We start from the raw sequence: 27,712 nt of genomic DNA on the forward strand, positions 1-27,712 counted from the left end.
AAGAGGCTCTGAGAGCCAGTAGGGGCCCTTGTGCCATCCTGGAGGCGGCTGTAGAAACAGCTGTGGCAATGAGAGCATGAGGGGCAACACTGCAAAGCTCTGGTGCCTGTCCCATGTCACTGGAGATACAGACAGTACAAGGGTAATCCTCCACCATGAAGATCAAATATTGGTCATTCCCAGAGGGTTGCGTTAATGCTTTCTTTATGTGTGTGTGCTCAGTCCTGTCAGACTCTTTGTGACCCCATGGACTGTAGCCCGCCAGGCTCCTCTGTCCATGGGATTTTCTCAAGAATACTGGGGTGGGTTGCTGTTTCTTTCTCCAAAAGATCTTCCTGACTCAGGGATTGAACCTGGGTCTCCAGTGTCTCTTTCATTGCAAGCAGATTCTTTTTTGTTTGTTTTAATCTAAAATCCAGACTTTATTTGTTTTTGCCAGATTTTTTACCTCTCTTTTTCCTTTTTTAAAACTTAATTTATTTTAATCGGAGGCTAATTATTTTACAATATTGTGTTGCAGGAAGGTGGACCTCTTCCAGAGCCCGAAACTGGGCTCTTGTCTAACCCTCGGAAACGAATTGTCTGAGGAGACACAAGTGCTGACAAAGCAAGAGATTTTATTGGGAACAGGCACCGGGGTGGAGAGCAGCAGGGTAAGGGAACCCAGGAGAACAGCTCTGCCATGTGGCTCGCAGTCTCGGGTTTTATGGTGATGGGATTAGTTTCCGGGTGGTCTTTGGCCAATCACTCTAATTCAGAGTCTTTCCTAGTGGCACACGCATCGCTCAGCCAAGATGGATGCTAGCGAGAGGGATTCTGGGAAGTGGGTGTCCAGACACACGGTATCTCCTTTCGACCTTTCCCGAACTCTTCTGGTTGGTGGTGGCTTATTAGTTCTGTATTCCTTATTAGGATCTCCTGTCATAAAACAACTCATGCAAATGGTTACTATGGTGCCTGGCCAGGCTGGGCGGTTTCAATCAGTGTGCTTCCCCTAACGACTGCAGTGGTTTTTGCCATACATTGACATGAATGAGCCACTGGTGTACATGTGTCCCCCATCCCAAACACCCCTCCCACCTCCCTTCCCATCCCATCCCTCTGGGTGGTCCCAGTGAACCGACTTTGAGTGTCCTGTTTCATGCATCGAACTTGGACTGGTCATCAATTAGACATATGATAATATACATGTTTCAATGCTATTGTCAAATCATCCCACCCTCGCCTTCTCCCACAGAGTCCAAAAGTCTGTTCTTTATATCTGTGTCTCTTTTCTGTCTCATATATAGAGTCATCATTGCCATCTTTCTAAATTCCATATATATGTGTTAGTATACTGTATTGGTGTTTTTCTTTCTGCCTTACTTCACTCTGTTTAATAGGCTTCAGTTTCATCCACCTCATTAGAAGTGATTCAAATGCATTCGTTTTAATAGATGAGTAATATTCCATCATGTATATGTACCACAACTTTCTAATCCATTCGTCTGCCGATGGACATCTAGGTTGCTTCCACGTCCTAGCTATTGTAAACAGTGCTGCGATGAACATTGAGGGTACACGTGTCTTTTTCAGTTCTGGTTTCCTTTGTGTGCATGTCCAGCAGTGGGACTGCTGAGTTGAATAGAAGTTCTATTTCCAGTTTTGTAAGGACTCTCCACACTGTTCCCCATAGTGGCTATACTAGTTTACATTTCTACCAACAGTGTAAGAGGGTTCCCTTTTCTCCACACACTCTCCAGTATTTATTGTTTGCAGACATTTTGGTAGCAGTGCAAGCAGATTCTTTGCCCACTGAGCCAATGCTTTCTTTGGAATCTATTAAATTCTATCCTAATTTCTTCTTTTTCTGTTTGGTATCTCTCTAGTATTAGTGTCTTAAGTCTGTCTATTGAGTGGTTCAGCTCTGGGGTAGGGGCAGCCTCCATTCCACCCTGCTTCATTTGTTGCTGTTGGGTATAGTGTTTTATGTAGAGCAATTTGGTAAAGGAAACCCATGGTCTTATTCAGATCATCTTTCTCTCTCTCTCTGTTTTTTATTTTTATTTTTTGGCTGCACTGTGCAGCTTGTGAAATCTGATTTCTCTAACCATGGGCCAAATGTGGGCTACAACAGTGAAAGTGCTGAGTCCTAACACCAAGGAGTTCCTCAGATCCTCTTTGACTTGCTGACTTTCACCCCTATCATCTGCTGAGAAAAGATTATCAAAATCTTCCAACTGTGGTGCAGAACTATTTCCCCCTTCAGTTCTGTAAATTTTGCTTTATGTGTTTAGGAGATCTATTACTGGACACATATGCATTTAAGATGGTCATCTCTTTCTCATGAGTCAATTATTTATCTTAATGAAAGATCTCTCTCTTTTATCTTTTTGGCCTTAAAGTTTATTTTATCTGATATCTCATAGTCACTCTTACCTTCTTATGCTTCTATTTCATGGCATTTCCCTGCATCCATTCATTTTCAATCTATTTGTGTCTTATATTTAAAGTGTATTTCTCATAAATAGCATATGGTTAGCAAGAGAGTTCCAGAAAAACATCTACTTTTGCTTTATTGACTATGCCAAAGCCTTTGACTATGTGGATCACAACAAATTGTGGAAAATTCTTCAAGAGATGGAATACTAGACCACCTGACCTGCCTTCTGAGAAATCTGTATGCAGATCAAGAAGCAACAGTTACAACTGGACATGGAACAACAGACTGGTTCCAAACCGGGAAAGGAGTACGTCAAGGCTATATCTTATCACCCTGCTTATTTAACTTATAAGAAGAGTACATCATGCGAAATGCCAGACTGGATGAAGCACAAGCTGGAATCAAGATTGCTAGGAGAAATATCAATAACCTCAGAAGTGCAGATCACACCACCCTTATGGCAGAAAATGAAGAGGAACTAAAGAGCCTCTTGATGAAAGTTAAAGAGGAGATTGAAAAAGTTGGCTTAAAACTCAACATTCAGAAAACAAAGATCATGACATCTGGTCCCATCACTTCATGGCAAATAGATGGGGAAATGATGGAAACCGTGACAGACTTTATTTTCTTGGGCTCCAAAATCACTGCAGATGGTGAGTGCAACCATGAAATTAAAACATGCTTGTTCTTTGGAAGAAAAGCTATGACAAATCTACACAGTATATTAAAAAGCAGAGACCTTACTTTGCTGACAAAAGTCTGTCTAGTCAAAGTGATGGTTTTCCCAGTAGTCATGTATGGATGTGAAAGTTGGACTATAAAGAAGGTTGAGCACCTTCTTCTGAATTGTGGTGTTGTAAGAGTCCCTTGGACTGCAAGATCAAACCAGTCAATCCTAAAGGAAATCAGTCCTGAATATTCACTGAAAGGACTGATGCTGAAGCTGAAACTCCAATGACTTGGCCACCTGATGCAAAGAACTGACTCACTAGAAAAGACCCTGATGCTGGGAAAGATTGAAGGCAGGAAGAGAAGGGGAAGACAGAGAATGAGATGTTTGGAAGGCATCACTGACTCAATGGACATGAGTTTGAGTAAGCTCCAGGAGTTGTTGATGGACCGGGAAGCCTGGCGTGCTGCAGTCCATGAGATTGAAAAGAGTGAGACACAACTGAGCGACTGAAATGAACTAAATTGGGGCTCAGCTGGTAAAGAACCCAACGGCAATGCAGGAGACCTGGATTTGATCCCTGGGTTGGGAAAATCCCCTGGAGAAGGGAAAGGCTACCCACTCCAGTATTCTGGCCTAGAGAATTCAATGGACTGTATAGTCCAGGGAGTCATAGAGTCAGAACTGAACTGAGAGTCTCTTAATCTTGACGAGCTCCTCTGGTCCCTTTTATGTTGCCTCAAGTGGTTTCCTAGCTGCTGCTCCTCCATTGATTAGCAACAGTTTGAATCTGCCCTTTGAAAGTCAGGGAAGGTCATGGAGGCTGGAGTCTTGCCTATAAGAAATGGTGGACAGAAAGGCCCGGGAGCCACACAGGGCCCTGCTTGGCATCAGGAGTGGAAGCCAGAGTGACTTAGTCAAGAACAGCAGAGGCCAGATCCTTGGGGCCTGTGCTCTTCGTGATGGGGAATGACCATTAGGACAGTGTCAGAGATCTGGGCTGGAGCTGTTGCAGGAAGGGAGACCCCTTTAAGGGACCAAGAGTGGGCTCTTGCCTAACACTTGGAAATGAATTGTCTAGGAGACACAGAAGCTGACAAAGCAAGAGACTTTATTGGGAAGGGGCACCCAGGTGGAGAGCAGTAAGTAAGGTAAGGGAACACAGGAGAACTGCTCTGCCACGGGCTCACAGTCTCCAGTTTTTATGATGATGGGATTAGTTTCTGGGTTGTTTTTCTTTGGCCAATCACTCTGATTCAGAGTCCTTCCTGGTGGCGCATGCATTGCTCAGCCAAGACGGGTGCCAGTGAGGAGGATTCTGGGAGGTGGTTGGACACGTGGTGTCTCCTTTTAACCTTTCCTGAACTCTTCCAGTTGGTGGTGGCCTATTAGTTTTGTGTTCCTTACCAGGACCTCCTATCTTAACATAACTCATGTGGATGGTTACTACTACATGGTGCCTGGCCAGGGTGGCCAGTTCCAGTCAATGTTTCCCCTAACACAGCCAGAACCCCCAGTGGCAGCTACAACTGCCCTGGTCTCCCAGGTGATGGTCTCATGTAGCAGAGTCACTTCCCCAGTTCTGAAAGCCAGGAGTCCAAGACCAAGATGGCAGGGCTAGTTCCTCCTCAGGCTGTGGAGGAGGTGCCTCCAGGCCTCTCACTGAGCTCCAGTCCCCTGGGACTCCTTGGCTTTGTCAATTTAGAAAAAATTGCACAATGTGAGAGCTGTGAGTGAAGTTATATTTGGGGTGAGATGAGGACTGCAGCCTAGGAGGCAGCACCTCAGAGAGCTCTGAGAAACTGCTCAAAAGGGGCTGAGGGAGGGGAAGGTCAATATATATGCGATTTTGGTGAAGGGGGAGTTCATGTTATCAAGCACGTATCTTTGCAAAAAAGTTTTCTGTGAGTCACAAGGAGCTGATGTCACCACAAAGGGATGTAGTGCTTTGCTAGTTATGAGGATAGGGCTCACAAGATACCTAAGTATCCGAAGACCTGTTCTGCCAGTTCTTCCCAGAGCCCAGAGTGCCTCATTCCTGCTCTCCACCCTGAAATCCCTTCAGGGCATGTTGAAGGTCAGCAGCTGCAGCGGCACATGGCTCAATCCTTGCAGAGGTTGATGGCAAGTGCCAGTGTGTAGGTGACAGCTTGTTAGAAGCATCACCCTGTCTTCTGCTGCATCTTCACGTGACACCTCCCCGTGTGGTGTGCCTGTGTCCACACGTCCCCTGTTTATAAGGACACCAGTACTATTGGACTAAGGGCCTGACTCCAGTGTGACTTCACTTTAAGCCAACCATTTACTGTCTGCAACGACCCTGTTACCTAATAAGGTCACATTCACAGGTCCTGGGGGTTAGGACCTCAACACATGAATTTTTTAGGAGACAAGATTCAACCCATAACAACTCCCCTGGTCAGTAATATTAAGTGCAGAGTGCTCTCCAGTCCAGATTCCCCGGCCTCGGGCCACCTGAAACATGCCTGGCACGTAGCAGTATTTGGTCGAATGCATGAATGATCATTTTTGTCTTATGAGAATTTCTGGTGAAAAATGCAGTAAAAAGCTGAGGATATTCCAGCTTGTTTTCAAACTTTAAGTCAGTAAAAACTTAAGGCCAAGCAGTAAAAAACAGCAGGCTTGTTCTGGTGCCAGGGATAGTGAGGTGAAAATGAGACATCTGTTCCCTTGGAGATCAGCCCCTGGCCTGAGATATTTTGTCTTCACCTTTATTTTACTCAACTGTGACCCATGAATGTATCCTTCATTCAGAATCTAGAAATAGGAGCTGATCACCAATGGGGCAGCTGCTTATCCAATATTCCTTTCTTTCTGTAAACAGATCCCTGGGTTTTAGGCCTGGCAGGGATTAACCCTGCTAAGACATTTCCCAGCCATGCAAAAGTAGTCATTCGCTTTCCAGAGAGCTCTTTAAATAGAGAGGGTCTGCTAATGTTCAAGTTGTGATCAGACTTCCCTTCCTTTTTAGGGCTGGATAATATTCCATTGTATAAATAGACCACATTTTGTTTATCTGAGTGGTCATCCATAGATGGACACTTGGGTTGCTTCCATATTTTGGTTCTTGTGAATAAATCTGCCATGAGCCCAGGAACATGAGTTTTCAGCTGTTGACTAAAAAGATGCACAATATGGGAGTTGAGAGATCAGTTTTATTTGGGGCAAAATGAGGACTGCAGCCCGGGAGACCACACCTCAGGTAGCCCTGAGAGACTGCTCCAAAGAGGTAGTGGGGGAAGGTAAATAAATAAGATTTTGGTGAAGAGGGAGTTCAGTGCAATCAGTACTTACTTTACAAAAGGTTTTCTGCTAGTCACAAGGGGTAGATGTCACCATGAAGGGATTTAGTTCTTTTTTTAGATATGAAGAGATGCAAAGATTGATCATGAAATCAGTTCCTGAAAATATCTAGCCATCTAAAGACCATTCCACCAGATTCCCAGGATCACAGAGTACCCCACTCTCCACCCTGAACTGTCAAAGGTCAGCAGCTGCACCAGTGCAGGGTTCAATCTCTGCAGAGGCAGATGGCAAGTACCAATTTGTAGTTGACACAAGCATCTCTTCCAGGCTCCCAATCATTCTTGGTCTTTTAAAAGAGTATTTGCGTATTTATTTATTTGTCTCCTCAATTAAAAGACATTCCTTGGAAGAAAAGCTATGACAAACCTAGACAGTGTATTAAAGAGCAGAGACATTACTTTGCCGACAAAGGTCCATGTGGTCATTTGGTTTTTCCAGTAGTCATGTATGGATGTGAGAGTTAGATCATAAAGAAAGCTGAGTGCTGAAGAATTGACGTTTTTGAACTGTGGTGTTGAAGAAGACTCTTGAGAGTCCCTTGGACTGCAAGGAAATCAAACCAGTCTATCCTAAAGGAAATCAACCCTGAATATCCATTGGAAGGACTGATGCTGGAGCTGAAGCTCCAATCCTTTGGCCATCTGATGCAAAAAGCCAACTCATTAGAAAAGACCCTGATGCTGGGAAAGATTGAAGGCAGGAGGAGAAGGGGATGACAGAATATGAGATGGTTGGATGGTATCACCATGGGCATGAGTTTGAGCAAGCTCCGGGAGTTGGTGATGGACAGAGAAGCCTGGGGTGCTGCAGTCAATGGAGTTGCAAAGAGTCCGACACGACTGAGCGACTGAACAATTTATTTGGCTGCACTGAGCTGCAGTGATCTGCACGCAGGATCTTCAGTTGTGGCATTCGATCTTCAGTTGTTTGCGTCTTTACTGCACATGGTGGGGACTTTGTGCTGTCCTGGGCCAGGCGGCCCCCTCCCCAGGGCAGGATGGTGACTTAGTCCTCATGCAGCACTGTCCACACTGAGCCTGGGGCGGCCACACATCTGTGCTTAGGAGACACTGTTAGATTGACTGGTTCACCAGCCATAACCCCCCTTTTCTCTCAGTTTCCTGTTTGCTGTTAAGCTGTACCCTGCGTAGAAAACTTACTTGCCCTTTGGATATCAGAAGCTCTGTACTTCGCCCAGATTAACTCCTATAACATATAAAATGTCCTTCTATCTATTAATAGATATGACCTCCTTAAAAGATGCAGATGGGTCTTCCCTGGTGGTTCGGTGGTTAAGAATCCACCTTGCAATGCAGAGGAGGCAGGTTCAAGCCCACCCCTAGTCAGGGGACTCAGATCCCGTGTGTAAGTGGTCGGCTAAGCCCAGGCACCACAACTACTGAGCCCACAGGCCACAACGAGAGAGTCTATGTGCTGAATGAAAGGTCCCACATAATGCCACGAAGATCCCACATGCCACAACTGAGACCCGTCACCAGCAAATAAACAAATGAAAATTATATAAAAACACAAAACAGCACAGACACTATGGTGATCAGCATGAAACTCCCCAGCGGGCCTCTGGTCACTTTGAACATCAGCCAGCTCCACACAGGAATCTGTCACCAGAGACTGGAGGTGACTCCCTGTCTCCTCTCCACCCCCCAGCCAGCTGTAACTATGAGACATGAAGTATTTCATTCTGATGGGTCGAAGGGAAGAGCTCTTCTGATCCAGCCGTGCTCTGTTCAGAGTGCATGCAGGAAGGGCAGTACTAGGGCAACACCTTGTATGCAGTAGGTGCTCAATAAATACTTTACTTTAGAAAAAAAAAAAGCTTTTGTTTATTTGGCTGCACCAGGCCTTAGTTGTGTGTGGCATGCCAGATCTTAGTTCCCTGACCAGGACTCGAACCCATGCCCTCTGCATTGGGAGCATGGAATATTAACCTCTGAACCACTAGGGAAGTCTCTATTGTACTATTTTTTTTAAAGTACTTTTAAACTCTTCTGTTTAAAAGTTTCTCACACTTTGATGATTGAGATTCACTCTTTGGTCCTAATGATATTTAAAAAAATTGTCCTCCTGAAGCTGCTTTTCCTTTATTTACATGGATTGTTGTATCAAAGATCCCCATGGTCTTTTGGTCATTACACACAGAGCTTAATCTGCATCATGGCACATTGTAGTATAGAGTGGAATCAGGCCTGGAAGGTGTCGTATGTCCCCCCTCCTGTGCCCTGCCCTGCCCTGCCCTGTACAAGCTGTCACCATCTGGACAGTGCATCTCTAACCATTTGCCCTTTCAAGTCCCCCTTAACCACTTTTCAAATGCACAGCTAGGGGCACCTTTACAGGCATATAATCAGGTCCCCCTGGACATCTCCAGCCGGCCTCTCCCCTCTCCCTGGACTCCCAGGCCCAGGTTGAAGGCTACCTGGAGGCATGCCAAGAGCTCTACAGACACTTTCTCAGGAAACTTCAAGGTCGGTGACATTCTCAGGAGGATCCTGGGATATGCTGACTTTTTTAAAAAGTTAGATATTTATTTATTTGGCAGCGCTGTGTCTTAGTTGTGGCATGTGGCATCTTAGAGCTTCGTGTGGCATTCACAATCTTTAGCAGTGGCATGAGAACTCTCAGCTGCAGCATGTGGGATCTTAGCTCCCTGACCAAGCCCACTGCCTCGGGAGCACAGAATCTTAGCCACTGGACCACCAGGGAAGTCTTGCGACTGTGCTAACTTTCAACAAGAATATTAAGTTATGGGTGGTGCAGTGGGCATGTCATTTTCAAAGTGGAACTCGCATTTCCAATGCTAGAATCAGTTTTAAAGTTGTTTGTTTGGAATAATCATTAGCCTTGTATTTTAGGTACTATGCTGTAGGTGTCCCTTTAGGGTTATGTGAATATACCCCATTGCTTGAAGTGCCATAAACACTGATTTAGCTTTGAAGCATCTAATAGGACAGTTACTTCCAAGTTCCTGGGATCGAGTGAATTTCACATGTCCTCGAAGAAAGCATGTGCTTAGTCGTTCCGTTGTGTCCCACTCTTTGCGACCCCATGGACTGTAGTTTGCCAGGCTCCTCTGTCCATGGGCTTTTCCAGGCAAGAGTACTGGAGTGGATTCCCTTCTCCAGTGGATCTTTCCAACCCAGGGACTGAACCCAGGTCTCCTACATTGAAGATGGATTCTTTATCGCCTGAGTCAATAAAACATAGCAGCTGCTGAGTAGAGCTGTGAGTCTAAATCCCTGGAGAACTCCTGCCTGGGGCCGTCCTGCGCTTAGCAGCCATTTCTGGGGCTGATTGAGCTTCCTTGGTGGCTCAGGAAAGCATCTCTTATGTCTCCTGCATTGGCAGACAGGTTCTTTACCACTAGCACCACCTGGGAAGCCCACGTACCATACTGATATTAATGAATCATTTTTAAATTTGTGCCTGAAGATAGCCCTTTTCTTTGGGTGTATGTGGGAAGAGGAGCTGATGCTGCTCCTCCAGAGGGGCCGTGGCCTCCTGTGCTCTCCGGTAGCTGCTGGGTGGTGGGTGGAGTGCGGAGGTTGTCCCCAAAGCACTGTGCCTTGCAACGAGGCAGATCTGCTCTGAGCCCTGGAGCAATAGGCAAATTTGGCCTTGGAATGCGGAATGAAGCAGGGCAAAGACTAATAGAGTTTTGCCAAGAAAATGCACTGGTCATAGAAAACACCCTCTTCCAACAACACAAGAGAAGACTCTACACATGGACATCACCAGATGGTCAACACCGAAATCAGATTGATTATATTCTTTGCAGCCAAAGATGGAGAAGCTCTATACAGTCAACAAAAACAAGACCAGGAGCTGACTGTGGCTCAGATCATGAACTCCTTATTACCAAATTCAGACTCAAATTGAAAAAAGTAGGGAAAACTGCTAGACCATTCAGGTATGACCTAAATCAAATCACTTATGATTATACAGTGGAAGTGAGAAATAGATTTAAGGGCCTAGATCTGATAGATAGAGTGCCTGATGAACTATGGATGGAGGTTTGTGACATTGTACAGGAGACAGGGATCAAGACCAATCCCATGGAAAGAAATGCAAAAAAGCAAAATGGCTGTCTGGGGAGGCCTTACAAATAGCTGTGAAAAGAAGAGAAGTGAAAAGCAAAGGAGAAAAGGAAAGATATAAGCATCTGAATGCAGAGCTCCAGAGACTAGCAAGAAGAGATAAGAAAGCCTTCTTCAGCAATCAATGCAAAGAAATAGAGGGAAACAACAGAATGGGAAAGACAAGAGATCTCTTCAAGAAAATTAGAGATACCAAGGGAACATTTCATGCAAAGATGGGCTCAATAAAGGACAGAAATGGTATGGACCTAACAGAAGCAGAAGATATTAAGAAGAGGTGGCAAGAATACACAGAAGAACTGAACAAAAAAGATCTTCACAACCAAGATAATCACGATGGTGTTATCACTCACCTAGAGCCAGACATCCTGGAATGTGGGCCTTAGAAAGCATCACTACGAACAAAGCTAGTGGAGGTGATGGAATTCAAGTGGAGCTGTTTCAAATCCTGAAAGATGATGCTGTGAAAGTGCTGCACTCAATATGCCAGCAAATTTGGAAAACTCAGCAGTGACCACAGGACTGGAAAAGGTCAGTTTTCATTCCAATCCCAAAGAAAGGCAATTCCAAAGAATGCTCAAACTACTACACAATTGCACTCATCTCACATACTAGTAAAGTAATGCTCAAAATTCTCCAAGCCAGGCTTCAGCAATACGTGAACCGTGAACTTCCTGATGTTCAAGCTGGTTTTAGAAAAGGCAGAGGAACCAGAGATCAAATTGCCAACATCCGCTGGATCATGGAAAAAGCAAGAGAGTTCTAGAAAAACATCTATTTCTGCTTCATTGACTATGCCAAAGCCTTTGACTGTGTGGATCACAATAAACTGTGGACAATTCTGAAAGAGATGGGAATACAGACCACCTGACCTGCCTCTTGAGAAATCTGTATGCAGGTCAGGAAGCAACAGTTAGAACCAGACATGAAACAACAGACTGGTTCCAAACAGGAAAAGGAGTACATCAAGGCTATATATTGTCACCCTGCTTATTTAACTTCTATGCAGAGTACATCATGAGAAACACTGGACTGGAAGAAACACAAGCTGGAATCAAGGTTGCCTGGAGAAATATCAATAACCTCAGATATGCAGATGACACCACCCTTATGGCAGAAAGTGAAGAGGAAGTAAAAAGCCTCTAGATGAAAGTGAAAGAGGAGAGTGAAAAAGTTGGCTTAAAGCTCAACATTCAGAAAACGAAGATGGCATCTGGTCCCATCACTTCATGGGAAATAGATGGGGAAACAGTGGAAACAGTGTCAGACTTTATTTTTTTGGGCTCCAAAATCACTGCAGATGGTGATTGCAGCCATGAAATTAAAAGACGCTTACTCCTTGGAAGAAAAGTTATGACCAACCTAGACAGTATATTCAAAAGCAGAGACATTACTTTGTCGACTAAGGTCCATCTAGTCAAGGCTATGGTTTTTCCTGTGGTCATGTATGGATGCGAGAGTTGGACTGTGAAGAAAGCTGAGCGCTGAAGTTTTTGAACTGTGGTATTGGAGAAGACTCTTGAGAGTCCCTTGGACTGCAAGGAGATCCAACCAGTCCATTCTGAAGGAGATCAGCCCTGGGATTTCTTTGGAAGGAATGATGCTTAAGCTGAAACTGCAGTACTTTGGCCACCTCATGGGAAGAGTTGACTCATTGGAAAAGACTCTGATGCTGGGAGGGATTGGGGGCAGGAGGAGAAGGGGACGACAGAGAATGAGATGGCTGGATGGCATCACTGACTCAATGGACAGTGAGTCTGGATGAACTCCGGGAGTTGGTGATGGACAGGGAGGCCTGGCGTGCTGCGATTCATGGGGTTGCAAAGAGTTGGACATGACTGAGCGACTGAACTGTGGTCCTCTTGTGATTAGATTGACTAGTTTTCTGTGAGTGTGGTTTCAGTGTGTCGGCCCTCTGATGCCCTCTTGCAACACCTACCGTCTTACTTGGGTTTCTCCTACCTTGGACGAGGGGTAGCTCCTCACCGCTGCCCCTCCTGACCTTGAACGTGAAGCAGCTCCTCTCAGCCCTCCCCGCGGAGGCACCACTCCTTGGACTGCCTCGGCCGCCGCCCCTGACCTCGGACTATGGGGTAGCTCCTCTCTGCTGTGCTTGTGCGCCGCCGCAGCCGCCGCCGGAGCTGGTGGGCTGTCGGACTCTGGAGTAGGGGACGCCATGAGCCCCGCCCAGGAAGGCGGGCCCGGGGAGGTGGGCGGGGCTCCATCTCGCCTAGTTCTTTGAGGTGTGTGGAGGAGGGCATGCCAAGAGCCCCGTCCAGGAAGGCGGGGCGAGGGCGGGGCCGGGTGGTGGGCAGGGCTCCGCCTCACCTTGTTCCCCTTGGTTTCAGCAACATGTCTAGAAAACCTCGAGCCTGTCTCAAGGTTGAACGGGTTTTGAGCGCTCTCCTTTTGCCGTGACAGAACCCCAGTCCCTCATTCACAGGTCTGACGTTCAGGAACCTGAGACCTGAGGAACAGAATGAAGCCCCGTGCCCTGGAGACTGAGCCTGGCTGACTGGACGAGCTCCTGAGTTTGCAGAGAAACGTGAACCTCAACTCGAGACAGAGGGAAGGCTGTCTACAGCGACGCGGGGAAGACCTTCCTGAGAGGGACTCTGGACCCTGCTCCCAGGAGGCCTGAGGTGGCTGGGCCGCAACCAGTCCCGTGAGCTGAGCCAGCAGCCCTGGGACAGAACCCGGTGTTACCCCTCATGTCATCCTTGGACGCAAGTCCCTGCATATCCCCGCGGAGCACTCGGCTCTGCGGTGCAGGGCAGGAGGGCTCCTGGGAGTGTCACACACTGACAACACCGGACAAACTCAGGAGCGGAGCACGCTGGGAGGCTCGTGTCACGTATGCTCTTGTCCTTGAATCCGATTCAGTCATAAGCGTCAGTCATTGGGATCCAGGCTTTATTATGTAACAAACCCAAAAAGTCCCATCAAAACACAGCTAAAAGAACACGTTTTCCCGAGATTACATTCCCAAGAGAGGGTAATAATACGGTCAGAATAGATCCATCAATACTGCTGAAAGAAGCATTGCCTTACATTACCGACGGGAGTGGTGTGTTTTTTTTAAAACCTTAAAGTGCTTTAGCCAATAAAACAGAAGCAAATGTTTGTGTCTGCAAGGTTGGCATGACCATGTCCCCGGTCCCTGCATGTCCCCGGACGAAAGCCACTGAAGGTGCCACCCAGATCTGGGTGGGTGACCACCCCCCAGCAGCCAGGAAGGGCTGTTGGAGATTGAGCAGCTGTGCTGGGCCTGGCCAGCTTCCTGCCCTCCTCTTCCCATCTGGGAAACCTCACAGCTCACAGGTTTGTCTTCTCTTTATTTTTAAGGGCCTGTAAGGGCCGTTGCTCCTGTGTGTGTTCCTGTGACCATGATGGAATCCCCACTGAATCAGTTCTCAAGGCTGCTCCTCCATCAGTGCGAGGAACAAAGGTCCAGGACCGCTGGAGCTCCCCACCTGTGGCATGGGAGCAGGGAGCCTGTGCTTGGCCCTCCGCAGGAATGTGTCTCCTCTGCCTCCGTAATGGGGGTCTGCCTGCCCTCTGCCTGCATGTTGCAGCCTCCCAGCTTCAGGAGCACCCGAGGGCCTCCCCACCGGCCAATGGAATGAGCCTGAGGGACAGCCACGGGAGCCCCAGGAGCTCAGCTACTTCTCAGCTGGGTTCATGGACCCCCAGGACCTGGAGGAAAGGCCTGTGGCTCCTGATGGGCCATGACTGGGGGGCCCTGCGTGTGCGCTGGAGCACATGCCCTACCCCACAGCAGCCGGCTGTGACCCTGGGCTCAGACCCAAGGTCTGTGGCTCAGTCTCCTCATCTAAACCGCACGAACAGTGTACTGACCCAGGCCCTGTGAGGGTGAGAAGGGAAACCGATGCCCACACCCCTCCTCCCGGCCCCACCAGCCCAGCAGCCCTGATCCTAAGGCCGCTGTGATGATGCCGCCAGGGTGTGTGCTCCAGGGGGGCTGCAGGCCCCCAGGGGCCGAGCTGGCTCTTGTCCCCAGGCTCTCAGGCCTGGCTGTGGGCGGGGCCTCCAGGTGCTGATGACGCCCCCTCCCACCTCAAGGAGCTTCACAGGGAGCTTATGGTGTGGGGGGAGGGGGCTGTCACCCTAGACTCTGGCACCTGCATTCACACAATGCTTTTTAAATAAGCAGAACCAGGCAGTGTGCAAACTCCATGTCCAGCGTAAAGCCCTGGTCTGGAGGGCCACTGCTGGCCAGCCAGGGGCGGAGCTGGCTCTGGAGCTCCATTCCCGACTGGGCTCCGAGCCACTGAGTACAGCAGACACCCCACCCCTCCCACCCCACCCCCTGGTGCCCCCTACCCCCACCCAGTGCCCTCCTCTGAAGAGCCTGGGAACGGAACACAGGAACTGGCACTTGAACCCCAGGACTGAGAGCCTGGCTTCAGAGTGGACCTGAGTGATCACAGTCTGCTGCTTCCTAACTTCCCAGGGCTGGGGGCAGGGTGGGGATTATGGCAAGGGAAAGAACCCAAAGAGCAGTTAGGGCTCTGTCCGCATCAGCCCCTGGTCTGGGAGCCTTGCACTTCCCCATGATTTAGAGACAGGAGGGCTCAGCTGATGACCGACTAACCATGGGGAACCATGCAGAGTGAGGGACAGACAGGTGTTAGGAAAGTACAAGGTGATGTCTCAGCTTACACAGGAGTCAGGCTTCCCTGCATCCCTCCTGCCTCATCCCCTCGCCCACGACCCCTGTGGTCCTGCTTCTGGCTCAGAAGGCTCTCTGCAGACAGAACTGGTCCCATTGCCCTGGGGGCTGCAGACGCTGTCTCTCCCAGCCCGCTCCTCAAGCTGCCCATAGAGGCCAGGACCCCCTCCACTGGCCTCAGCACTGTGAAGACAGAGGGCCCCTCCCACACAGAACACAGCCTCCCAGGGAGAAGGGTGGGGCCGTGGCTACAGCCGGCTCTGTTCTCCCATTCCCGAATGGAGGAGCAAGTGACCGACCCCTGCCTGCTATGGATCCCACCTGGCTGGCCCCTTTCTTAGCCCATCTTGTTTACACACACATTCAGAACAAAAGTTAAAAAAAAAGAAAAGGCTCACCCACATGTAGAAAAAGGGCATCATTTTATCAAATGTTGACAATTCCCAGTGGTCTGAGGAAACTGTGTCCGTGTCTATGCTCAGGGGGCCACTGGAGGAAGGGCACTGTGGCCAGAAGTGTTGGCATGGGGGCTGGATGCAGGCCATTCACCCAAAGTTTCCTTGCCTCCCAGGAGGGGCCAGTCTTCCCAATTCCAGTGAAACTTGGGATTTTGTTCGGGGCAGGAAGTGGGAGGTGGCCGCAGCGGGTTTGACACCAGTGGACAAGGGTGCAAGGGACAGACCGACCCTCAAGACCAGCAGAGGGACCAGCCTCGGGCAGAGAAGTAGTCTGGAGACTGGACTGGAGAACAAACGTGTTAGGGACAAGCACAGAGCCCCTCATCCCTACCCAGAGCCAGAGACATCGAAAAACACTTTTTGGCAGTTGTCAGCAGAGACCCCCAGGAAGGAGAGGCAGGGAAGGTGAGCCCCCAAGAGGACGGACCCTGGATGCGCATCCTCAGCACAGCTCCGAGGGCCTCCCCACTTCACCGGCGCAGCCCAGGAGTCCTGCCTCCCAGGCCAGTTGGTGACTGGGAGGAAGCAGCCATCCAGCTAGGCTTCCTGGGCCGCCAGCCCGGAGACTCCACCCTCTCCGCTGAGACTCCGCCCTCTCCGCTCTCCGCGTCGATAGCACGGGGGTAGGGGTTCTGGCCGTGTCCTCCCTACTCAGTTGGCCTCGCTCTCCGTGAACTCCTCTTTAATTGACTGTTTGCGGGACTTGCAGTCTGGGAGGTCGAAGCCGAAGTCGGCCCACTCGTCGGGCCCCGCGCCCCCGGCGGGGCCCCCGCGGTTGGGGATGGTGATGGTGTGGCGCACGCGGAAGTGCACAGCCTCCATGACCCGCTGGCGCTGAAGTTCCCCCGAGCCCCCGATGGCGATGGTGGCCGCGTTGCTGCTGGAGCGGATCAGCTGCTGGGCGCCATAGTCGTGGCTCTGCTTCAGGTCCTGGAGGCCCCTCCAGATGGTCATGCGGTACTGGTCGGGGATCTTCAGGGTCCCCAGGTCCTGCAGGAGCAGCTGTCAGGCTCTGCCCTCCCCCCACTAGGGACATCACCTGCCCTGCACAGCCGCTGGGGGACCAGGAGGGAGGGGAGGAGCCCCCATTGTAGGGGGGCAGGGGTGGGGGCACAGAAGTAGACAGTGCCGGATGCCCCTGTGCCAGGTGGTCTGGCCACACCCAATTCTGCCCTCGACAGGACAGGAGAGACAAGAAATGACATGGGTAGGAGTGGGGTGCTGAGGTCATGGGAGCTGCATAGGGCCTGGTTACTCTGATCACAGTCAGAGAAACAGATGGGGTCCCCCCACGCCAGGTGCTGGAGGACCCCTGCCTCCCAGCCTTAGGGCCGGGTCCCACCCTTCAGGACAAAGCAGAGCCTCAGGTTCCTGTCACCCCATTTCCTTCCACCCCCGCAAGCAACGCATCAACTGGTGAGGCAGGGTTAACAGGCCTTGAGCTAGTCCAGTGGGGCTACCAGGGACAGATCAGAGAAGATAGTGGACAGAGGACAAGGCTGCCCTCTGAGCCACTGGCCCCGCTCCCTCTGGCAAACCCGCATCCTTTGGCCAGGGAGCGGGCCTCTGTCCCAGGGTCGACTCTGGAGCAGGACCAACAGAGGCTCCAGGCCACTGAGTTGGAGCCCTGGGATCTGGCCCAACAGCTGTGTCTCCTGGCCTCCAGCTAACAGTCATTACACTCAAGACAACTTCAGGCTGTACACTGTGCTAAGTCACTTCAGTCGTGTCTGACTCTACGACGCCATGGACCGCAGCCCTCCAGGCTCCTCTGTCCATGGGATTCTCCAGGCAAGAATACTGGAGTGAGTTGCCATTCCCTCCTCCAGGGGATCTTCCTGACCCAGGAACTGAACCCGTGTCTCTTGTATCTCCTGCATTGGCAGATGGATTCTTTGCCACTAGAGTCACCTGGGAAGCCCCATGAGTGCTTGTTGCTGGGACTGTGGTTTAACCCAAAGACCAGCTTCTGTCTGTGGGTCAGGGGTCAGGATGCCAAGGGTGGGGCACTTCTAGCCCTGCACACCTGGGACCAGACATTCAGCTGCTATGGGTGCATGGCGAGCGGTTTGGGCCTCAGTTCCCCCCGTGTAAACAGTGCTGAGCTAAACCAGCAGCAGATCCCTCCTGGACTTCCCCTTCTGGAATTCATCATGCCTTGGAGACAGCCCACCCCCAGATCAAAGGCCACAGGACAGAGACTCAAGTCCAGATGAGGGACTCGGGGCAAGTCCTTTCCAGCCACATGATGCTGGGTGTAAGCAAGTAGATTTGGCTACTTGCAGGAAGAAGTGTTTTCCAAACTCCCCAGCCCCCCTTACATGGTTAGACGGGAAATGGAGGGACTGCACCGCAAGAGGAGAAAGTTCCCTGGCCTGCAGACAGGGCCCACGCTGGTCTGGGGGTGGGTTCTCCATGCCTGCCCCACTGGGCAGTTACCTCTATCGTCAGGTTCTGTAGGTGGTAAATGCTCTGTAAGCCCTGGGAGGTGAAATACTCGATGCAGTTTGGACACCCCAATCCTGTTAGAAAACTGCAGAGAATTGGGGAAACAGAGCAGTGTTAACTTGTAAAAACCTGGCTGTATGGCCCATCTCAGTGGAAACTGGCCACCCCCAGGTCTCCCCACCCAGCCCAATGTGGCCACAGCTTCCAGCCCACGCTCACCTGGGCACAGCCTCCAGGGAGCCCCTGGCTTTCTGTGCCCGCCTTCCGAGCACCTGCTGGAGGCTCACTACCCGCCTCCCCCTATCCGCTCTCCAGACAGCGGAGCAGGGACGGCACCAGCTGCAAGGGGCAGCAGGCAGAGACCCCTACCTCGGGCTTGGGGCCAGGCAGCCAGGAGCCACCAGGGCTGAGGTTACTGGGTTTGTGGCAGTACCCAGCAGCAGCCCACGTACCTGACCAGGCTGGGGTCAGCATGGTAGGGGGGTGGCGGGGTACAGTGGGACCCCGAGACCATGGACTGGGAGTTGGGGCCACCATTCATCTCCCCGTTGGCCGGCAGGGTGTGGCTGTGGTTGTTGAGTATCCCGGGGCCTGGGCAGAAAGCAGGTGGGACAGTCAGAGAGGGGCAGGCCAGGGCAGGTGTCCCAGGCTGTGTGGGGGAGGCTCGTAAGGCTCAGCCCTCCCCAAGACCTGGAGTGGACAGAGGGGACCGTGCCTCCTGCTCTCAGGCCAGAACTGCTGGAGGGCCCAGCCAGCAAGAGCCCTGAGCGGTCCTGAGCTGGGCAAGAGGGTCTGGAGCCAGGCTCCCCAACCCCCCACCCCAGCCACCCTGTCCAAGCCACTCACCCATGGGTCCCAGGTTGGGCCCAGCCGCTGAGCCATGCGGGGGAGGCTGGCCCACCAGCTGGTTGACTGAGGGCAGCTTGTTGACAGCCCCATGTGCTTTGCTCATGGGCGAGAGGACAGGCCCATACGATGGAGGCTGAAGGTGGCTCCTGATCAGAAGGAACAGCAACTCTGAGTGAAGCCCCCTGCTGCAGGGGCCTGAAGACCCCGCCTACACCGGGGTCAGAGTGCATGCCTCTAGCCCAGCCTCCCTGGCTGACAGTGGCCACACTCACTCAAAGGCAGGACCTGGGCAATGGGTAGGAGCCAGAGGGGGGCCGTTTTTGACCCTGGAACCAGATCTGTTCTTGATGGGTCAGTGTCGCCCTGACCACCCCTTCCTGGCCTCCACTCAGCAGACTTCTAGGCTGAGATGCTGCAGTTCAGGGAGCCTTCCTGGAGGAGGGGTACTGCCTAGTGCTGCTGTGTTTTCCCTGCTGGGTCATCCAGCCCCATCTTTCCCCACATCAGACAGGTGGGTAAGACCCGGAGGAATGGGGTTGGGGGCGGAGGTGGAGGGGCTGCACTCACGGCCTCTGCAGGAGCTGCTGCTGCTGCTGCCGGTAGGAGTCCACCAGCTGCTGGGGCACCAGCTCCATCAGCTCCAGGCTCTCCTTGACCTTCATCAGGATCTCAAAGTTCTCCCGGCCCCGCACCTGAGCACAGACAAGCGGACCCTCTGCCTGCCCAGGACACGTAGACACTGCCTGGCCCCAGAACCCCCCCACCTCCTGGCGCAGGGGAGTGCCTCTTCTTTCTCAGGGCTCCCCAGCCCCTGCAGCCATGGGGTCTGCTCTCCTCTCCAGAAGTAGGTCTGAGCGAAGCTGGAGGGCTGGCTCCTGTCCATGCAAACCACACCCACCCCTTACTACCCCGGAGTCTTTGCCACACTGTCCCCTCTTTTTAGAGCTCAGCAGACCTGGGGTACTGGGGTGGAGGGGCCCTGGACAAACATGGGGCTTCTAGAACAAGGAACTCATTCTTGAAGGCCTCAAGACAAGTCCTTGAAAGACAAACAAGCTCACGTCATGGAGACCAGTCCTAGCAAAGCAGGTAGGGGTTTATCTGTGCCGGGGTGGCCGCATCACAGGGCAGCGTATACTCCCGGCTCGGTGATGCACTGGGGCCCACCAGGCTGTGGGATTCCTCCCACATGCTCCCTTGGGTGGGGGTCTGCATTGCCCTGCGCACTGTATCACTGTATCTGTCACGAGCCCTCCTGCTCTGGGAGCTCCATCAGTGGACCTGCTCCCCTTGTGGCCAGTCCAGCTCTCTGGGCCCTGGTTCTCCTTTCTGGGATTCACAGATCTTGGGGTCTCAGCTGTCAGGGCATGCTGGATGGCACCTGCCACCCCCGGGGCCCTGGGTCTCCCCCTAGCACTGCCGTGCCCTGGCCTGGCCCTGCAGCCGTGGGACTCACATGCATGTAGTACACGTCATCGTCACCATGCCGCCTCTTCTTCACGTTGGTGCCCAGGGCAGGAACAGTAGGGGGGCTCTGCTTGAAGGCTGGCAGAGGTCAGGGGCTTTGTGAGCAGGCATGGAGGAGGTGGAGCATACGCAGGTGAGCCAAGCTAACCCCCTCACCTCACCCCACCACCCGGCCTGAGCCGACCTCCCTGAGGTGTCCCTCATGGACAGACCTGGAGACCAGTCACCCACTTGGATGAGCAAACTCGAGCGGCCACCCAGGCTGGACAGAGTGGACTGAGGGGGTAGCCACATGGGCGGGGCTCACTCTGTCCCCTGGACACAGGCTTGCATGTTTCCCGAAAGTCTCCAGACCGGTCCAGCTTGTCCCAAGGGTGGCCTGGCTCTGACAGTCCAGAGTTGCCCTCCGCCCTTGCCCCTGCCCCGAGCCCCGCTCACCACGCTTGCTGGCAGCCCCGCTCTTGGCAGCACTCTCATTGAGGGCCTGCTGCTCACGGTAGTGGTCTTCATCTGCTTTGCGGTCTCGGCCAGGACAGGCACAGATGCGGCCCTCGAAAGACCGGCGGCCCAGCACCTGTCCGCTGTCAAGGGCACAGCCAGAACTGTGAGCTCTAGGGGCCTACCTTCCCCACATGCCTTGAACCCCACGGGACTGGCCTTGATGGGCCCAGGGCTCAGGGCTGAGAGCACAGCTGCTCCAGGACACCAGGTCTCCTGCCTCCCTCCCAGGGTGGTGCCTGCCCCTGCAGCCCCTCCCAGCACATGGCCTGCAAGGCCCCTCCCCAAACTTGCCTCCAGGGCCAGCACCCCTCCTAGGTCATGGCTGTCTCCCCGGCAAGACCCCCAGCAGCACTGGCCCAAATCCCTGCCCTCCCACCTCCCCACTCCCACCTCCAGCAGACTCACTCCCGCGTCTCCAGGGTGATGATGATGAGGATGGGCCGCCGGTTCATGCCCCCAACACAGCTGCTGTTGCACATGAAGTTGTACAGGATGGTGGTGAACTCTGTTCCCACCTGCACACAGGGAGGCAAGGAGGCTGTGGTGTCAGCAGGTGGCCTCAACCCACAGGCGTGGGGGCTCCTGGGCTTCCAAGCACCCATCCCTCACATCTCCGGTGGGCAAGAGGCTGCTGGGCCCTCTGGCCCTCTGCCATCTATCCACCCATTCACCATCCATCTACCCATCTACTTCCATCCACCCATCCTCCTATGCATCATTCATCATCCATCCATTTATCTATTCACCATCTGTCTATCATCCATGCATGTATTCATCCATACATCTATCTATCCATCCCATCCCTCAGCCCCTATCCATCCATCATCCATCTATCCATCTATTTTCATCCACCCATCCTTCCATCCATCCACCAACTATCCATTTATCCACCCACCATCTGTCCATCATCTCTGCACCCAGGCGTGTATCCATCCACACATCCATCCATCCCCCATGCCCCATCCGTGCCTGCATCCACTTGTCTGACTACAACCCATCCATTCACACACTACACTGAGTGCCACGTGCTGTGCTGGATGTGGGAACCAAGAGAGCCATGGTGGTTGCCCCCACCACCTCCCCACCCTGACACAGGCTGGAGGTTGCCCCGGCAGCTGGGTATGAGCACAGGCCCCTGTGGGCACAGGTGTGTGTTTTGCAGTGTGGGCTCTCCTGGGCACTGCGCTGGCAGAGGGAGGGACCAGACCTGTCCGAGTGGGCTCCACATACACTGGTTGCTGGAAGTTTATGGACCTAGGACTTGTGACCCCGGGGGCATCCTAGGACCACAAAATGTGCAGTTGTTGCGGTCGCCCTGGGTCTGGAGGATGGCTTAGGAAATCTGGCCTTTCACAGAACTCCTAGCACGTGGCCGCCACCAGGGGGCGGGAGAGACCTGCTTTCCTGGCCAGTCCTAGAGGTGATAGCTGGGCTGGAGGCTGAGGGCTGGGGGAGGGAAACCAGGGTGGAAACCCCTCCCAGGGCCCTGGTCCCACTGACAGAAGGGCTGTTCCTTAGGGAAGCACGGGGGCTTCTGGGGAACCAGGTACAGGAATGAGGCCCAGAGTGGGAATGCCTAGAGGACTGGCTACAGCACTGGGGGAGGGGTCTCAGATCCAGGGTGGGGGTGAAGTAGCGCCATGCCCCCGACTGCAGGTCTGCCCTCTTCTCCTCGGGGGGGCCCCCCACAACCCATTCCACCCGGCTGACTCCCCCTGACCTGAGTCCCTCCCTCCCCAGAGCCCAGAACCAGGAAGGGGGACAAAGGGCTGGGTTGAGGCTCAGGGGTCGCCAGGCCCACCCCGTGCTGTAAAGCTGGGGGTGCAGATGCCCAGAGAAGGTTGGAGGGGCTGCCCCCAAGCTGAGGGTCAGGCTGGGAGGGACTGATGGACAGATGGGAAGACGAGGGAGGAGCCCACAGCTGGACTTAACTCTGGACACTAAGGAAGTCTGGCTCCCTACCTGCGGGGGCTCATAGGGCACCATGACGCTCTGCCGGCCGGTGACTGGGTCGTCCACGTACTGCGAGAGGTTGTTGCCCTCCACGCGGATGAGGTGGCTGGCGGGAGCGGACTGTCCTGCCAAGAGGAGTGAGCCGCTTCAGAGACCGACCGTGCCAGCCAGGGGCTGCACCCCTGTGCCGGGCACATCATAGCTGCCTCGGGGCCTCCCAGGGGGACGCAGGTGGCAGGCAGCTCTCACAGATGCCCAGGGCATCTGACCCAGCAGCCCTACCCCGCTCCACCCGCCCACCCACCCGATACCCAAGGCCCCGGGCAGAGCTGGCAGGACACAGGACAGGCAAGGTGGATGCTGAGCCCACTTGTCAGCGCCCTCCCATTGGATCTGCTGCCTCCAAGTAGGAGGCCGGGCCAGCCCTCCCCTTCCCTCCAGGGTGCTGAGGGGCAGAGGAGGGGGCGGGGACACTCACCTTCATTGAAGTCCCGACCGAGCTCGTGGTTGGGGCAGCGCTTCACGACCTCGGTCACATGCTCCGCCTTCTTATAGACAGGCATGGCGCGGATGGCGGTGCCTGGGGGCGGCGGGGCGGACACCTTGATCTGGATGGGACACGTCTTGGCGATTTGGCAGTAGAGCTTCTTCAGCAGCGGGGAGTACTGCAGGGGATGGGGGGGGGGGGTCGCAGTGAGGCTGGTCGGCCCAGAGCCACACCTCCGCCTGCTGCGCCCAGCCAGGAGTCCCCACCCTAAGCCCTGGGATGACGGCCCTCGCTGGACACTTCTGGGCATCCTTCCCTCCCAGCTTCTCCCCAGCTCCACTCAGCAGGTGCCGAGTGCTCTGTGCAGCCAGGAGGAGGTGCTTTCTGTCTGGATCTCACTGGTTGGAGAAGGAGGTGCCATTAGGTCCATTTTATGGATGAGAATTGGACCATAAAGAAGGCTGAGTGCTGAAGAATTGATGCTTTCAAATTGTAGTGCTGGAAAAGACTCTTCAGAGTCCCTTGGACTGCAGGATCAAACCAGTCAATCCTAAAGGAAATCAACTCTGAATGTTCATTGGAAAGACTGATGCTGAAGCTGAAGCTCCAATAATTTGGCCACCTGATGTGAAGAGATGACTCACTGGAAAAGACCCAGATGCTGGGAAAGATTGAAGGCAAAATGAGAAGGTGGCGGAGGATGAGATGGTTAGATAGCATCACCGACTCAATGGACATGAGTTTGAACAAACTCTGGGAGATAGTAAAGGAGAGCAAAGTGAGGAAGAGCTGCTGGAGAGCGGGGCTGGGAGCCAGGTCTGGTGCCTCAAGCCTGTGGACCTTAAGCCTCCAGGCCGTAGTGGTTTGAGGAGTGAGGTGCAGCATCCCGTGCTGGGTTTAAAAGCCTGGAGTCAGGTCTTCTGGCATTTGTGCAGAGGAGACAGGCACAGGGACTCCTTGGACCATCCTTGGAGGGGCCAGCCCTGCAGTTGGGTTCTGGCCACTGCAAGTGGGGGGCTTTGACCACGGAGCCCCAGGACCCCTAACAGAAACCCCTGACCCAGGGAGGATGGGATGATGCCACGCCACCTGCAGGGACCCCCAGGGCCAGTGCCCAGAGGTCCAGGTGGCCCACCTGAGGACCCAGGTTGGCTCTCATGAGTCCAAAGTGGCCTTGATGGAAGGGACAAGTGGACACCCCTTGGAAACAGGGGTGTCCACTCATTTCTAAGCTGGCTGTTCTCCAGTGACTGGCTCATGGGGGCCCATCGGGGGCTCCTCATAGCCCATTCCATCCACAGAGACAGTGGGGAACATCGAGGTCTCAAAGTCACAGGATGCTTCCTGTCCCTGTGCCACACCCCTGGGTCCCCCCACAAGCCTGGGGGACTTGGAGTTACCCCAGCCAGAAGACTCGGAAGCCCCCAGCACACCACACCATGGCGTGTGGGGTCAGACTGGAGACTGGGCTGCTGCAGTCCAGAGGATGAGCAGGTCTGAGCCTACCTTTGCCAAGGAAGCTGGCGCCTGACACCATGACCCATAGATGAAGGCCACCCTGGCCACTTGCACTGCCTCCCTGGCCACCAAGGGACACAGTGGACCATCAGGGACTCTAACCTCAGCCACTCCAAGTCCAGGAAGAGCAAGGGAGATGGAGCTCACCCTGAGCCCAGGGGAAAAAGGTCCCTGCCCCTCAGCACCCTTGGCCCTGAGCAGCACAGCTGTCCTTCCTCTGATGAACTGAAACCCAGCCAGAAACACTGCCCTGTCCCTGCGGTGGGTCTGGGGAGCTTGGGGAACAAGTGGGAGGGTCTCCCTAGTGGCGTCCTGGGGGATGGGGACCCTGCCCAACTCCCTCGGCGCTGGCTACAAGACGAGCGCCCTTGTACCCCTGTCACTGAAGAGATCGGATGCCCACAGGGTTTGTCCCCTCCCAGATGCTCTGTCCACTTGTGCCTGCAACCCCGCTGCTGCAGGCAGGCACACCCGCTATGGATGCAGGTGGGCCCTCAGCTGCCAGACAGCAGGCTCAGAGGCCACACGGCAGGGGGCAGCTTGCATCCCAGGGAGGTGACCGCTGACCTCCTGTGTCCCCATCAGGATAAATGCTGCCCCTTCACCAGTTTGGGAGATCGGCTGAGTGTCCTGTCTCGAGATCTGTGCCCAGGCAGCAGTAGCCTAGCCCAAAGCAAACCCCAGGTGCCAGCCGAGGGCCCAGTTCTTTTGTTCACCCACGTATGAGGCTTCAGGGACCGTCCCTGACGTGAGCCAAGTGTGCACTTAGTCTCGGGATGAAACTACCTGGTCATCGTCATGGAGGAGCTCCAGAGGATTACCCAGGGGGTCTTCCTGGTGGAGGAGGGCCTCACAGGGAATGGCAGGCCTCAGGTGGACTACAGGGACCTGAATACAAGCAGTGATGGAGGAAGAAGCTGGGATGCTGGGAGCCATCCACTCGGCGAGCCTTTGTTGAACGCCTGGTGTTTGCCCAGCTCTTGGCTCACTAAGGAAATGAGCCAAGCGGCCCTCCACCCCCAGAAAAATCTAGACTTAGCCAAGGCTCACAGCTCATGCCCAAAGGCCACGCAGCCTCATGGCCTCCTGCTGTGGCTGTTGGATCCCAGAGGGGGCTTCCTCCCCTGCAGGCAACCCACCTGCCTTCGGAGGGCCCAGGGAATGAGGTGACCCAGGACTGGGAGGGGCATGCAAAGGACTGCAAAAAGTTGGCCTGGACTACTGGGGGGTGGTCTGCATGGCGAGACTGCCTGAGGTCTGGGCACTGTGTCCGTTTCAGCTCTGGGCTGGACAGCTGGGACGCCTTAACCACTGGACAGACCTTTCTATGACATGACCGTCGGCTGTGCAGGTCCCCCTCCGGGAGTCCCATTCACCCTCTGACTTGTGCTCCCGCCCAAGCCCTGAGATGGGTAAGGTCTACCAAGACCAGGCATTCCTGGCAGCCCCACTGAGGAGGGAATAGAGCCAACAGGGTGGAGCCAGGCTCCAGGCTCAGCCTCGGGAAGTGCAAAGCTGCTGCCCCCCTACCCCAACCCCCCAGGCTCCCTGATCACCCCCTGGCTTCAGAACCCCCGCCCCACCCACGCAGCCTTTCCCCCTGGGCTGCCTGCCCCAGCCCCACCGGCCACCTCCGCCAGAGCTGAGGACGCCCCACCCTCTGGGAGGAGCTGCCGGGAGCTGTCCCTGGTACCGCCGGGCAGCGGCAGCCAGGCCACCCTGGTGAAAGCCAAAAGCTGGCTAGGCTGGGAGCACACCACCACCTGGTGTGCCTCACCGGCCAGCGGTGAGGGTACAGAGGACACTCTTCCCTCTGTGGTTCTAGCAAGGCCAGTCACTGGCTCTGCACCGCTCCCCATAGGGGTGCCCCCCCAACCCACTGCTGCCCTCCCTACTGGCTGCTCTTGTGGCCTTCGGGCACACACACAGGTCATGCCCCCACTCCAGCAGTGGGTGGATCCACAGATGTCCAGCTTGGCCAGAGTCCAGTAGCATCAGAGAGAGAGACCTGAGGTCTCCGCACCCTGGTAGCATCAGTGGTGACACCTGTGGTCGCTGGCCTGCAGGGCAGGAGGGAAGCCTGGGAGGGGAGGGGGCAGGCCGGAGGGGCGGGGGGCAAACCAGTGGTTGGGTGCAGTGTGGGACCTGGAGGGAATGAAGGAGCCCTCCACCCCTCCTCCAGCTCCTCCCCCTCCTCCCAGAGCCCCGGGGCCTCAGGCCATCCTGGGCACAGGGCAGGGAGGAGGGCTCCTGGGTCCTCTTCAGTTCTGTAAGAAAGATCATGTGGAGACAGTTCCTCTCTCCCCACCGCCTGCCTTTCCTTCCCTAGGACCGCTAGATGGATGTGTTTCAACAGATTCCGAGCTGATAAAATCTTATTTATCTTCGGCTGTTGACACGGAGCCGTCAGGACTTGCCTGTTCGGGGATGCGTGTGTTCCTTCGTGTTTGCAGGAAATGGTTCGCCCAAACGCTGGTGTGTGCCCATCCCGCCCCCACCAGCTCTTCCCCTCAGATCCACGCCTCCCCGTCCCCCGCCCAGCTCACGATGGGCCTGGCCTGGCTGGAAGCCGCAGGCCTGGCAGGGCTGGTGCGGGGGTGATGGGGGAGAGGGCGGCGGGTGGCGGGTGCGGCGTGGTGGCTGTTAATTTCCTCGCGCCCGCTCCTCGGCAGCTGGGTGCCCGGCATGGGCAGGTTTGGGCAGGAGCAGAGTGGAGAGGTGATAATAACTTGTCTGTCATTTTCCAGGGACGTGTAGTGTCTTGCAAACCGCAAATACCGTTAACCAGCTTGGGTGAATCTGTT

General features: G+C 53.9%; 1 protein-coding gene across 1 annotated transcript in view; it reads right to left on the reverse strand.

Moving 5' to 3' along the window:
- Window positions 1-15,632: 15,632 nt before the first annotated feature.
- The window catches only part of TP73 (tumor protein p73), a 47,824-nt gene continuing 35,744 nt past the window's right edge, over window positions 15,633-27,712 (reverse strand). Inside the window, exons 4-13 of the mRNA XM_027975730.2 lie at window positions 23,382-23,568; window positions 22,913-23,028; window positions 21,356-21,465; window positions 20,888-21,030; window positions 20,439-20,527; window positions 19,550-19,674; window positions 18,980-19,128; window positions 18,586-18,724; window positions 18,125-18,218; window positions 15,633-16,675 (exon numbers count right to left, since the gene is read on the reverse strand). Coding sequence (XP_027831531.2) covers window positions 16,337-16,675; window positions 18,125-18,218; window positions 18,586-18,724; window positions 18,980-19,128; window positions 19,550-19,674; window positions 20,439-20,527; window positions 20,888-21,030; window positions 21,356-21,465; window positions 22,913-23,028; window positions 23,382-23,568 — 1,491 coding nt within the window. The 3' untranslated portion in view covers window positions 15,633-16,336. The remainder of the gene's footprint in view (window positions 16,676-18,124; window positions 18,219-18,585; window positions 18,725-18,979; window positions 19,129-19,549; window positions 19,675-20,438; window positions 20,528-20,887; window positions 21,031-21,355; window positions 21,466-22,912; window positions 23,029-23,381; window positions 23,569-27,712) is intronic.

The sequence above is a fragment of the Ovis aries genome, chromosome 12 (genome assembly GCF_016772045.2).
Source record: "Ovis aries strain OAR_USU_Benz2616 breed Rambouillet chromosome 12, ARS-UI_Ramb_v3.0, whole genome shotgun sequence".
Taxonomy (NCBI): Eukaryota; Metazoa; Chordata; class Mammalia; order Artiodactyla; family Bovidae; genus Ovis; species Ovis aries.